The sequence below is a fragment of the Mustela nigripes genome, chromosome 9 (genome assembly GCF_022355385.1).
Source record: "Mustela nigripes isolate SB6536 chromosome 9, MUSNIG.SB6536, whole genome shotgun sequence".
In the NCBI taxonomy this organism is placed as follows: domain Eukaryota; kingdom Metazoa; phylum Chordata; class Mammalia; order Carnivora; family Mustelidae; genus Mustela; species Mustela nigripes.
The window spans coordinates 82,165,816-82,179,514 of record NC_081565.1 but is presented as its reverse complement, the minus strand read 5'-3'; the positions used below and the strand labels follow the sequence as shown (position 1 = coordinate 82,179,514).

Here is a 13,699-nt window from a genome sequence, read left to right as displayed (position 1 = left end):
CTACGTGCAGATCTCTGGGTGTTCTAACTATTAAGCTTCAGCCGGTTAACGACGATGAATCCAAAATGCTAAAGTGTTTCAGCATGTCAGAAGGTTCGCAGACCTTCTGCTAGCTGAGTCAAACCTTTATAACCTTCGGACATAGAAACATTTGTCTGCTGTCCAGAGCCGTCCATGAAGCTCACCGGCCTGGAAGCGGTGGGAGGCGGATTGTCAACCCAGCAGGTGGTCTGCGTGTGCCGGTGACGTAAGTCAGCTACTCGGGGATCTTGCCCTTGTAGGAAAGCCTCACGCCACTGGCTTCAAAGGTAACCTCTGGGAAATAGGTCAGTTTGACTGCCAGAGTCTTAGAGATTAGAGGAAGATAAGCTGCTTCTTAAAGTAATTTATGTTGCTTACCAGGCAACATTATTACAAGAACACCTTGCTCCGGAGGTTAGAGAGGAGAGCCAAGCAGCTAAAATCCTTTTTGCTGAGCTAGTGAACAAACAGTCTAAACTTCCCTCTGAGATGAAACAATTCTCTTCTCATCATTGAGAACAAAATCAAAACAAGGCAATGGGAAAGCCAAGTGCCATTGTTTGTTGCAGGAGGCGAGGCTGTAGGCAAACTGTGGCTTTCAAAAGAAGGTCGAATGGTTCGTGGAACCAGTTCCTGCCAAGCCCAAGGTCGAGTTTGAGGGTAAGTGAAATATCTTCAGCACCTCGCCCGATCTTCTTTCACTTTTTTAAAAATTAATTCCCTGTATCCCTCCCCAGAGGGTGCCCTGGGCCCGGATCACTGAGAAGTCAGCACCCTCAGACCCCCGCAGGACCCCCCCATGCCTGATCTTTCCCTCACTTGGTGCACAGCGAGCTGAGCTGAGGTTCGCTCCCCCCCTGGCATGTTTAATAAACATTCCCTGTGGCGTCAGCTGTTGCAAATGGCTTCCAATGTTATCCTTCCACTCAGAGTATTTACATTTTAATAAGGATCTGGAAAGACTCTTGAGACCTTAACTTCAGTCACTACTCTCAGGGAGCAATCCTCGGGTGTCTGGCAAAGAAAAAACTGAAGCGAGACACCCCGGGCCCTCAGACCACACAGGCCATGGCGATGACTGGAGAATTCTGCTATTATCAGATGTTCTGGTGAGCAGCTTGTAACATCTCCCAGCTCCTAACTAAAGCTGATTAGAATGAATTTGGAGGAAAGCCTGTCAGGTCACCTGATGGAGGACTGAAATAAATGATGCCCAGTCATTGCCTTTTGCTTTTGCTGAGGATGAACTGTTCCCAGCCCACGTTCGACTGAAGAAGAAAGGAAGCCAGGCATTCTCTGACTGATCGCTGGACGAGCATCCCCTGGGAACTTGTTACAAATGCAAAATCTCAGGCCCAGCTTCGGAGCTATTGCATCAGAAACTCGGGGGGGGGGGGGGTAGGGTCCAGCTATGGGTTTTAATGAGCCCTCCCGGGACTTTGGGTGCATGGTAAGTTGGACCACCCTTCGGGAACAGGAATCACTTGGTCAAAAAAATGGATGACAAGGAACAGAGCTACTGAAGTGTGTGTGTGTGTGTGTGTGTGTGTGTGTGTGTGTTGGTGGGGGCGGGGAAAGGAGGCAGAAGAGCCTTCTGACGTGTCTGTTATCAATCACAATGAGAACAACAAGCAAATTGTCCTCACACTCAGTACCTTTTTGCTGGCCGGCCTCGGGGCTGTGGTCGAGCCTGGGACCTCGTTATTGGCTGAACAATAGTAGGACATCCGATTGCAGCTGCGATCTGAGTTCTGAAATACACAACCCATGACACATCCGCCAGTCGACATCAGTCCCCTTAGAAGCTGAGCCCGTGGCCTGGAACTCACACCCTCAATGTTCACTTATAACCTATTTCTTACTTTTTTTTTTGGTTGTTTTTTTTTTTTTTTTCTGGTTACAAAGGTAAAGCACTGATCACCAATGAATACAAAACAAAGCAAAGGATATAAAGTCACAGCACATTCTACTTGCTCCTGACACAATCCCTGTTAGTGGTTTCATGTGTAGAACAACAACCCATAGTTGCGAACCTAGTCAGGATTATCCTATGGTCTTGATGATAGCAGGAATTTGAGAAAGAAGACAGAGGATCATCAGGGAAGGGAGGAAAAAACGAAACAAGATGAAACCGGAGAGGGAGACACACCATAAGAGACTTAATCTCAGGAAACAAATTTGAGGGTTGCTGGAGGGTAGGGCAGAGGAGGGATAGGGTGGCTGGGGATGGACCCTGGGCAGGGAAGTGTTGCAACGAGCACAGGTATTATAGAAGACTGAGGAAGCACAGGCCTGCACCCCTGAAACAAATGATACATTATATGTTAATTAAAAAAAAAAAAAAACCTAGTTAGGGACGGGGGTGCTGAAGTCTCTTGTATATTCTGACTTTTGGGGGGAGGTGGGGAGCATAAAACAAAATGTGGGAACAGCGCCTCTCTGTGGGCTAGGATGGTACTCTCCTGGGCTCCCAAACACTGTATTTAAAAAATTGTCAAAAAACCACTGTGGACAAATGCTCTCCCCTTTGAACAAAACAGTTAGATAATTCTTAACCCCATCCACAAAGAAATTTAGTATTTTCGCTTTTCTTAAAGGAAACCAGAACGATCAAGGCTGTGAATAATAGAGACAGGCCACGTGTCCCGGGAAATCGGGAAATGTCATTGCTTACAGGGACCTTACGTATGAGGTCGTACTAGGGTGCGCTGGCAAACGTTTAGCAAACAGCTCTTGGAGGGAGGACCTGATTTGCAATATTTAGTTCTGTACCTTAAATGCTTTCATCACGACAGACTGCAAGTTCAGATGATGTCACTGGACACGGTGTTGGGAAGAAATACGCACCAGCGAACCATTATAGAGTACTTCCACCATACAGATACAAGAGACACAAAAAACCCTCAAGAACACAGATAAAAGAGTAAAATGTAGTAAACTAGCAAGGAAGGGATAGTGTCTGAGTACTGCCTTTCTAAAGCGGAGTAATTTCGGAGTTATGGACAAGTTGCAAAGGTGATCGAGAGTTCTCGCACAGCTTCTTTCTCCAGTTCCTCTTGATGTTAACATCTGACATCACTCTGGTACCTTTGTCAAAATTAAAAAATTATCATTGGCTCCTTACTAGCAACTAAACCACCGATGTAGATTTTACTAGGTTTCCACTGAGGTCCAGTTTCAGCTTCAAGATACAGTCCAAGATACCACAGTGCATTTAGATTATTTTAAATTCAATATAACTTGTTATTTTATATAATTTCATTTTTTAATAGCGTCTAACAACCGGCTCAGAAAATTCCAGAAAATTTAAGTGACCAGCTCTCAGAAACTGGTAGGAGCCGGCTCCAGCCCTGCCGTGCGTTGATTCTGTAAGTCAAAAACGCCGGGGTAGGAACAATTTCGTAAGGTGCGTACACACTCTAGATTGTCAGAATCTCCAGTGGCGGGTCCATAGATGATCCTTAAATCCATCCAGGGTTCAGAAACTCTACGGAGATGAGCAACGAGAGCCCCAGGGCAGGAGCAGACTCGCCCGGGATCACACAGTGGGGTGGTGGTAGAGTCCTGACCCAACCCCGGGGGTCTCCAACCAATTTTAGAGACCGGGGTCTCCAAATTCCTTTTTCTTACAATATACCGTCTCAAGTGGGTGGATTTTGTAAGAGAAATTATGTCAAAACTTAGAGAGTATGATTTATCATACTCAGGGGAAACAATATTACTCTAGAAGTTTAGTCACAGGGGCCACAGGTAACTGGAAAGAAAATTCAGATGAAGAATTTACGGCAGCTTTGTGCCGTAAATTTTATAGTGTATGGTTATATCACAAGCTCGAAATAAATTTTCAAATGAGACACACTCTACCAAAATCTGACCAGGATCCCTCCAAAGTGTCGAGGTCATCAAAAACAAGGGAAGTCTATGAAATTGTCACCACCAAGTGGAAACTAAGGAGACAGGACGATAAAATGTAATGTGGTATTTTGGCTGAGATCCTGAAACTGAAAAAGGACATGAGGGAAAAATGGAGGAAATCTGAATAAAATATGAACTTGGGTTAATAATGATCACAGACCGATATTAGTTCATGAATTAGAACATATGTACCATTCTAATGTAAAATGGTAATAACAGACGAGGCATGACAGATACACAAGCTTTCTGTACTCTATTCACGATAATTCCATAAATCTGCAACTGTTTTAAAATAAAAAGAATATTTATCAAGAAAAAGCAAAGATGGAGTGCCTGGGTGGCTCAGTGGGTTAAGCCTCTGTCTTCGGCTCAGGTTATGGTCTTGGGGTCCTAGGATCGAGCCCTTCCTGGAGCTCTCTGCTCAACAGGGAGCCTGCTTCCCCCTCTCTCTGCCTGCTTCTCTGCCTACTTGTGATCTCTCTCTGTCAAATAAATAAATAAAATACTTTTAAAAAAAGAAAGAAAAAGAAAAGAATTCATGGAAGAAAAACATTATAGCCTAAGTCATCAACGTCTCCGATCTGTTTTTGTTTATAAAACCTGGCTTTGCGGGGTGCCTGGGTGGCTCAGTGGGTTAAGCCTCTGCCTTCGGCTCAGGTCATGATCCCAGGGTCCTCGGGTCTAGTCCCTGCTGAGCAGAGAGCCCGCTTCCTCCTCTCTCTCTGCCTGCCTCTCTGCTTACCTGTGATCTCTGTCTGTCAAATAAATATATAAAATCTTAAAAAAAACAAACCTGGCTTTGCTCTGGGGATTACTCTATGGTATAATTAATCTATGGATGTTAACGAATGTTAAAGGGCAGGTATTAAAAAGTTAATAAAACGAAATAAAAAACAACTGTTCCAAGGCATAAAAAAAAAAAAAAAAAAAAAAAAAAAAAAAAAAAAAAAAAAAAAAACAGCAGTTAAAGCTACATTGTTTCCCTTGAAAACAGACTCCAAGTGGCTCAATCAGCCGTGCTCTAAAAACTTCCCAACCACAGACTAACGGAGCAGATCAAATGCCAGTCTTGCCCCTGCCTCTTTCCAGAACGGTCTCAATCATGTCAAAACCTGAAGCATGAGAACATGTGACCAGCAGAACTGTGGCCCCAGCTGTGGTCCGTTTTGTGTTGTTTCTCTAAGTTTTCGCTAAAACTAAAAAAGCTCAGGTGCCTGGGTGGCTCTGTGGATTAAACCACTGCCTTCGGCTCAGGTCATGATCCTGGAGTTCTGGGATCAAGCCCCGCAACGGGCTTCCCTTGCTCTGCAGGGAGCCTGCTGCTCTCCTCCCTCTGCCTCTCCCCCTGCTTGTGTGCATGCTCTTTCTTTCTCTCTCTCTCTGTCAAATAAATAAATAAAATTTTTTAAAAAATAAAATAAAATAAAACTGAAAAAGCTCGTGTTGCGCTCCTGGCTCTGGCATCTCCCGTACCTTCGCAGCCATGATGTGCTTTACCTCCTGGTCGGCCGCGCAGTGTGTCCCCGCGAGGTCCGGGTTACTGCTGCTCATCACCCGGGCCTGCAGCAGCTTCGAGCTCACGGCGGCCGCGGACGTGCGTCCATACGTGTGGTAGCGCGGGTCAGGGAGGGCGGCGGTCCCACCTGCACCCCACCAGGCCCAGACATGTCAACAGAAAGAGGGGATCCGCGTCACTGAACCGTGCTGGGGATGGAACTGAAGAGGGACAGGGTGGAGAGGGGAACAAAAACCCACCTGAGCAGATCTCGGAATTAGGGTCTTATCATCAAAGGCCTAGCGAAGGTCAGAGGAGCATGGTTTTGGGGGTAAGGAGATGAGGGCGAGGCTCCAGGGAGGGGTGAGGACTGTGGTAGCGGGAAACACCTGCCTCATCGGAAGGGGGAGGTGGCTACGAAGCTTCAGCCTCTTAGGGCCCCAGGGAAACAGCCCCCAGGGTGGCCCGAGCTGCAGCTTGCTCCAGACAAGCTGGAAATGGGGACTTCTAAATTTATTAATATTTAAATTAAGACAACTTTATAAGTCATGCAAGATTTTCTGAGATAGGAGAATCCAAGGATAAGTATATGTTATACATCATTTCTCACTTTTCAATAGGTGTATGTCTTCCGAAGTGATTATGCAAGTTCTTTAAAAACTCAGCTGAAATTATAGGTTTTCTGGGGCATCTGGGTGGCTCATTCGGTTAAGCGTCTGCCTTCGGCTCAGGTCACGATCCCGGGGTCTTGGGATTGAGCTCGGAGTTGGGCTCCCTGCTCAGCGGGGAGTCTGCTTCTCCCTTTCCCTCTGCACCCATCCCTACTCTTGCTCGCTCTCTCTCCACTTTTGCTCTCTCCCAGATAAACAAAATCTTAAAAAAACAAAACAAAACAAAACAAAAAAACAGGTTTATTTGTAATGACGTTGCATGGACTAATAAAAAGGGCAAGTTTCTTCGTTAGAACCTTGAATTTTGTAAACTTGTTGATGCTATTTTTTACCTCCTGCTGACTGGAAGTATCAGGGGAGGACTACCTCTGTACGTAGCTGGGAAGGATGGAGAGATGCCCTGTTATTATTTCAGAAGTTGAGTTTGGGGGAAATGGGGGAAAGGGAGTTAGCTTTTCATCCCGAAAACTGGAGGAACCGGTGCTCACCACTACGCTGGGATATTTGTTTTCCTTCGTCATTCTTATCCTAGCATCCCAGACACCTGTTGTCTCCATTTTTTAAAATAAAAATCCTCACCCAAATCAAATTACCCACTGGGTTATCACAGAGGCAGAAAAAAAAAAAAAAAAACCCAAGTCCTTCAGGTATAAAAAGAGGGAGGGAGCGGTGGCCTGGGTGGCTGAGTTAAGCGTCCAACTCTAGATTTCTGCTCAGGTCGTGATCACAGGATCCTGGGACGGAGCTCTGGGTGTTGGGCTCCGTGCTCAGCAGGGAGCCTGCTTGAACCTCCTTCTCTCCCTCTGCCCCTGCCCGTGCTCATGCGCTCCGTCCCTCTAAAATAAATGAATCAATCTTAAAAAAGGGGGGTGGAAGGGAGGCAGCAAGAAAGCGAGTCAGAAAATAAAAACTAGAAACAAATTTTCTAATTTCGGCATTCGCATAAGTTTGGTCTCACCAATACAAAAATAAATTAAAAAGTAATAAAATCAATTTTAACTGAAAAAAATCAAACATATAATTTAACTTTGGGCTTTTTATGATATTTTGAATCACCGGGTAGCAGGCCAGGCGCAGGGTCCCACCCACCAGGCACCCATGGCCGGGGTGGGGGTGGGGGGGGCAACCCTACCTGACTTGGGTGGGTCCCTGGGCGGCTCCGGCAGGCGGAAGACGTAGTGCACGTAGGAGGCCAGCAGGCAGTTCCTCCCGTGCTGGTCCTTGGCCAGGTCGTTGCTGTTGTGCAGACTGTTGGCTATGGCCACCACGGACTCAAACGCAAACTGGGAGAAGTTGGCTGAGGAACCAAGAGAAAGACAGGCAGCCTCACAACTGGTCCCGAGGGAACCCGAGCTAGAATGTTCTCTGGGGCAGCGTCAAGGAGTCCTCAGAGCGGACCTGCTGAACCAGGCTGGGCAAGACGGCGGCCAGGGCAGGGTGAGTGGTTGTGGGGACAACTCCTCCATCCCAGCTCTGCTGACTGCAAACCACGTCACCTCTCCCCCTTCCTCAGCCTCCTCTGGCCAGCACTGTGGGTCTTCACCGCAAAGACAGGAGACCGTCGAGGCAGCCTCCCCACCACCACCGAGCCGTGATCCTGATCGCAAGATGCCCTGGTGATTCTCACACGCCCTCCTGTCTGAGATGTGCCCTTGCGCCATGCAGTTTCTTGGCATATAGATTAATCTGAAAAAGTAGCTGTGCCGTGCTCTCCTCCAGGTGGGTCTACACAAAATGACTGATTTACCGTGTACGGTCTTGTTCAGGAGCTCCCAGCCCTCCACAGTTTGGCTTCACCTCGTTACCCAAACTTGTTACCCTTCTTCCCTGCTCCAATTCAACTTCCTTTAAAATGAGGCAATTGTCCTGTCCCCATCACGTGTCTGCTCTGTCTCAGCTCTGCAATTTTTCGCATGTTGTTGTTCTCAGCTGGAAAGCCCTCTGTGCTCCCGCCAGCAAAATCCCACCAATTCTTCACCGCTGGGCCCCATCCACCTCCTCCATGAAGCCTCGGACATGACTCGGCACAAGGCTTCAGGGATGCCAAGACTCAAAGTTCTTTGGCTGCTCCCGGTGGTCACCTCTGTCTCCCTGAGCAGGCTTCCAGCCTCTGGGGAGAAGCGTATTTCTCCCTTCTTCTTGTCTCCACCCCTGTGATGACCAGAGCACCTGACATATTCTGAATAAATGCTTCTATGTTAAGTGCCTCCACCTAGTTGGTGGCTGTCGGCCCAGGACGGGTGGCAACTTACTACAAAGAAGCAGCTTAAAACCTAGGAATGAATGGTTTGTCTACTGCACAGGTCTGTGTGCGAGTGCAAATATGTGGGGACATGGGAAGGAATCTGGGAACGGTGGAGCTAGCTACTCAGCAGGGCTCTAGCTGGAGAGGCAACGGATGCAGAGAGGAAACGCTGGTCTGCAACACAGGATACCTTAACTGTGGCACCATGAGAGACGCATCTCAGGACACGGCGTGAGCTGGGGATTCAGAGGTCCTCTTCTCCCCTGGCTCTGAAGGCTGCCCAGCGTGTGCCAGGCTCTGAGTGCCCCATTGTGTGAGTCACTTCTCTTCTGACACTCCCAGGAAGGTGTCTTTTGATACCATTTTCAGAACCCCTTCTGTTCTGAACCAGACACTCCGGGTTTCTGCGCTTGCCCTGCACATCTGACTATCCCTATGTGGGCCCCTTGTCCCCCACCCATCCTTCAAAGCTATCTCAAATACCTCTGTCTTCCTCCTGGGGGCCTCCTTCGTCCTCCCAGATTGAGGTTCTCACCTCCCCCCCAATATTTAGCTGTGTCCTTTAGAGGACGGTCCTGCGCTGATGCTCTTTGCTCAGTTTCAAGTTCTCTGAGGTCCCACAGGCTCTCAACTGTTACTGCCAAGCCCACAAGACGTAGCAGAGCCCTGGGAGCAGGGCTCTGAAATGTCCAAAAGACATCTGCAAGTCTGGGGAGCTCAAAAGGACATCAGCCCAGCTGAAAACAGCGGCCAACAAAGGCGCCCCACCGCCTGGCCTTCTCCTGCAGGAGTCGGGAGGACCACTGGACCCAGGTCTTACGTGCCATTGTCTCCAAGAGAAGTCTTACACGTTGTATTCAAATAGTAGTAATTTGTGCCAAGTCAGCATTTAAAATATACTTTCGGAAAGTGGATGAGTGGTTGTCAGGGGCTGAGGGGAAGGGAGAATGGGGGGGGGGCAGCTGCCAAGGGGCACGGGTTTCAGTTCGGGCTAATGAAAATCTCCTGGAACTGGAGACCAGTGATAGTTGCCCAGCCATGAGATGGGCTAAAAGCTAATGAATTGTACACGTTGGTGGATTTTAGGGTATGTGTTTTATAGCTCAATTAAAGAAGTGATCCCACTGAGTTTCCATTTAGAGAGTTCCTCTGCCGCCATTTAATACGAGCTGTCTTACTTCCTTAAAAACATCATATTTCCTTGTCGGTCAAGAAAATAAAAATATCCCAGTGTCCAAATAAATCCATCCATTACCAGGAATGGACTTGGAACGATCACCTCTAATCATTCAATACACCTATTTTTGAAAACTATCATTTTAAGCATCCTAAATTAATCTGTTTTTTATTCAATGTCCAGGAAGTCTCAAAAAAAAAAAAAAATTACCCCTGGTCTTGGCTTCCCTTGGACTCACATCATCGATAGAAAGGAAGATCCCACTGTCCCCATTCTAAGGATTTCTGGAAAGTCACGGGTCATGCAAGGCGCCGCCTGCCCGTCCGGCCCCGCCCCAGCCCCGCGGGCCCCACCTGTCTGGCCGGCGATGACCATGGGCTGCACGGACAGCTGGAAGAGCTTGTCCAGCACCAGGTGCAGGAAGAGCACCAGCGGCTCCAGGCGGGAGGAGTTCAGGCAGATGAGGCTGAGCTTCAGCTCGTGTTCCAGCGCCATCTCGCTGATCTTCTGGTCCAGCACTCGGATGGGGAAGGTCACCTGGTTCTCCAGGGAGTGGCAGAGGGTGAAGAACTTCTCCAGGTGGTTGTCCTGGGAAGACAGACAGCAGGCATCCTGGGGCGGACCCCGTCCACGCTCCACGGGGGGGCTCATGAGCCAAAGCTCTGGGACCCGGAGGTTTCAGACCGAGGCTACGGATGCCTCAGAAGAGCAGCGGGCACAGAACAGAACCTCTTGATGACTAGTAACTGAAGAAAATAGAATTTGGCCTCGGATCTGATCTGGTTGTGGGCAGAGGCGAGCGCACTTGGTTAAACACACAGCCAAAATGGGGTCTGAACAGATGGAAAGTGCAGACAGAAAAGGAAGGAATGGAGAACTGGGAAAAAACAAAAAACAAAAAACAAAACAAAATCACAAAGCGGGGAAAAATGGCCGATTGACAGCGGGGAGTGAGGCAGCAGCAGGAAAAGGTTGCTCATGGTGCCCCTCGCATGGTTTCTCAGCCCAAAGGGCAGATACTGCATTCCTTCATCCAGGCACTTGACATTTTTAGGAGGTCTCTCCCTTTAAATGACCAGTAAAACCTGAACAGGCCTGTAAGCCTCCAGGATGCAGTGAAGGTGGTTTCTTGTTTTATCCATGCACGAACTCTGTCACTGGTCCTCTACTGGCCTGTCCACAGACGGTTCTCTGCTGCACCCCCTTCTTCTTACGAGCCCTCTGCCTCTGATCTGAAGAGGACGCTGATATGTTCCTTACCTGGGTGTGGACAGAAGAAACAGCCTGCACTTCAATATTAAATACTCCCTTGTGTCCTTCAGCCCATTTAATGGGGGGAGTCTGTGAAGGGACTTTCTGTGTTGAAGGGAAAAGAAAAAAAAAACAATTAGCAATCCAATCCCCTTTTCTGGTTATAGACTAGCAGAGCGAGGCAGCGTGAGTGTGAATGTCAGGGTTACGCAGGTGTCTCCCTCCCTGGAAGCCAGAGAACTAGCCGAGGAGTCAGGGGTCCAACACTCGGGTTCAGTTTTTCACCGAACGAGTTGTTGTTACTTTGACGAGTCGAATGAACTCTCATTTGCTTATACAGATGGGAGGGGTCTGAAATGAGTGATGGATCCTAAGCTCCCATCCAGCATTGAGGACCCTGGATTCTAGGGGCGGGAATAAAATCATATTGCATTGGGGATGCCTGGGTGGTTCCGTGGGCTAAGCCTCTGCCTTCAGCTCAGGTCATGATCTCAGGGTCCTGGGATCGAGCCCCACATTGGGCTCTCTGCTCGGCAGGGAGCCTGCTTCCCCTCTCTCTCTCTGCCTGCCTCTCTGCCAACTTGTGATCTCTCTCTCTCTCTCTCTGTTAAATAAATAAATAAAATCTTTTTTTTTTTTTAAAGTCATATTGGGGCACCTGCGTGGCTCAGTGGGTTAAAGCCCTTGCCTTCAGCTCAGGTCATGATCCCAGGGTCCTGGGATCAAGTCCCGCATCGGGCTCTCTGCTCAGCAAGGAGCCTGCTTCCCTTCCTCTCTCTCTGCCTGCCTCTCTGCCTACTTGTGATTTCTGTCAAATAAATAAATAAAATCTTTAAAAAAAAAAAAAAGTCATATTGCAGTGATTTCCCCATTAATCAGGAACGTCGAGACAAAGTGTAGAATATCTTACGAGACATGAAACTTTAATGCCTTGGAGATCCCGAAGTCACTTTCTCTTTTAACAAAAGGTTTCCAGAGAGCAGTCCCAAAGGCTTCTGCATTCAGTACTTAAAATGACTCTTTCATACCATTTATATGTTGGTGGTTCTGCAGTCCTTGGGGACCATTTCTGGCCTTAAATCCCCACCAGAATAGTCATCCTCTAGAGACACCATCATACAGCCCTGCAAGAGAACGGTGTAGCCTGACCCGGCCACGGGAGTGTGGGCACCTCTGGCACGCTAGTGAAAGGAAGCACGCTGTCCTCTCAGGAGTGGGAAGAGTGCCTGGTGTGTGAACTTCTGGAACTCTCCAAGACAGAGTCACAGACGGGGGCCCAATGCTAGATCCAGCCTCCAGACAGTTCTGTGTGGCCCAGGGCTGGAAACATTTTCAACTAGCAGCCAACATTTGAAAGTCAAGAAATTTCACATGAAAGCTTGTTTTCCTTTTTTGTTGTTGTTGTTTTGGTTTAAGACTTTTTTTTTTTTTTTTTTTTAATTTATTTGAGAGAGAGAGGGACCGAGTAGGAAGAGGGGCAGAGGGAGAGAGAGAATCTCAAGCAGACTCCAGCCTGAGCAGGGAGCCCAACTCGGGGCTCGATCTCACAACCCTGAGATCATGACCTGAGCCAAAATCAAGAACTGGGCGCTCAACCAACTGAGCCGGCCACCCAGGTGCCCCCAAAGCTTGCTTTTCTAACTTCCTTGGAGAACCGGAAGATAGGAAGGCACGGGAGTGGCCAGCTTGCCGCTTACCTCTGCTGAATGCATGGAGTAATTGGGGGGCAGCTTTTCCAAGGCAACAGGGAGACAGTAGGATCCAGTCTGAAGACGTTCATTTAGGAGAATTGGCAGCCACTGAAACAGATGATATAAAGAATAAAGTGGAATTATTACAGCATATCATTTTGGCCATTTATCTAGCTCACAATAATCAAATGCAACTGAATGATGATTAGATATTGACCAGGCCTCTTGCAAGCAGTAATTTCTGTCAAATTCTTTGCATTTTAAATTCTCTGAGAGCTCCTGAGATAGGGTATCAGTGATTTACTGCTTTCAGAGCCAAAGTAGTGAGTGTCTAGACAACATCAACGTTTATTTTACCCGTTATATTTCTTAAAGAAATAACTTTCTTCCCCTGGGGGAAGTGGAGCATATATATGGGATCTAGAAATAATGGATGTTGCGATGCTTTTTTATAAATGCGTATTCTTCCAATATCTACCACCCGCTAGCTTGCCATTCCAGAAATGTGTCACGTGCCGAGTCAAGTCATTTCTGCTCTTTGCTAGAATCTGGTTTGGCACATTTTGCTACTTCTGACATTTGGAAAAAAGCAAGTGAGCTGAACTGAGTTGTTTATGTCTGCAGGGACCTTGGAGTCCAACCACCGCAGTGTGAATCGGCAAGGTGGCAATGACTTACCGAGTACCCCAGGAGACTTTCCACGGAGGTCCCCTGCTTCTGCTGACAGCTGATATGATAAAAGGTGAACAGGAGGTGGTGATTTACAGTGAGCTTAGCCGGGAGCTTGATTTTCACTTCTTCATAGAAGTCAGGAGACCTGTTTCGAAAGTACATTGTACATGAGAAAGCTTAAGCAAGAATGATGCTTTCTCCAACGATCCCTTCTAATGCCACAGGCCCTTTGCACCTCAGAATTTGCCTGCTTGGTGTGCTTCTCATTTTACATCATTCTGCTCCCACACTGAAGATCCTTGAGACCAACTTTATACCCCCAGATGTGCTTTGTTTACAAAGGACTCCTCGCAAACTTAAGGCGTTGTTAGGAAAACAAACAAACAAACTCCACACATAATGGGAAAGCTCAACTTATTTCCAAAAGAAGACTCAGTCTTGCTGTGGCCTCCTTTTCTATCTCTACCCCCAAGAACAGGGACGGGCCCATCTCTGGCCTTCATCAGAGGAATCTAGATTAGCAAATGAATGCCGACAGGAAGGAAAGGGAACCTGATTCAC

The 13,699-nt window shown here is 47.7% G+C and overlaps 1 protein-coding gene across 4 annotated transcripts in view; it reads right to left on the bottom strand.

Annotated features, from left to right (window-relative positions):
- DOCK8 (dedicator of cytokinesis 8) overlaps positions 1-13,699 on the bottom strand; it is a 201,974-nt gene that overhangs the window by 63,843 nt on the left and 124,432 nt on the right. For 3 of the 4 annotated variants that reach the window (XM_059411918.1, XM_059411921.1, XM_059411920.1), the window contains 7 exons: positions 13,145-13,283; positions 12,473-12,574; positions 10,785-10,880; positions 9,878-10,112; positions 7,235-7,399; positions 5,410-5,579; positions 1,677-1,772 (listed from right to left, as the gene is read on the bottom strand). In XM_059411918.1, the coding sequence (XP_059267901.1) occupies positions 1,677-1,772; positions 5,410-5,579; positions 7,235-7,399; positions 9,878-10,112; positions 10,785-10,880; positions 12,473-12,574; positions 13,145-13,283 (1,003 nt within the window). The remainder of the gene's footprint in view (positions 1-1,676; positions 1,773-5,409; positions 5,580-7,234; positions 7,400-9,877; positions 10,113-10,784; positions 10,881-12,472; positions 12,575-13,144; positions 13,284-13,699) is intronic. The other variant, XM_059411919.1, reaches the window with a different exon arrangement.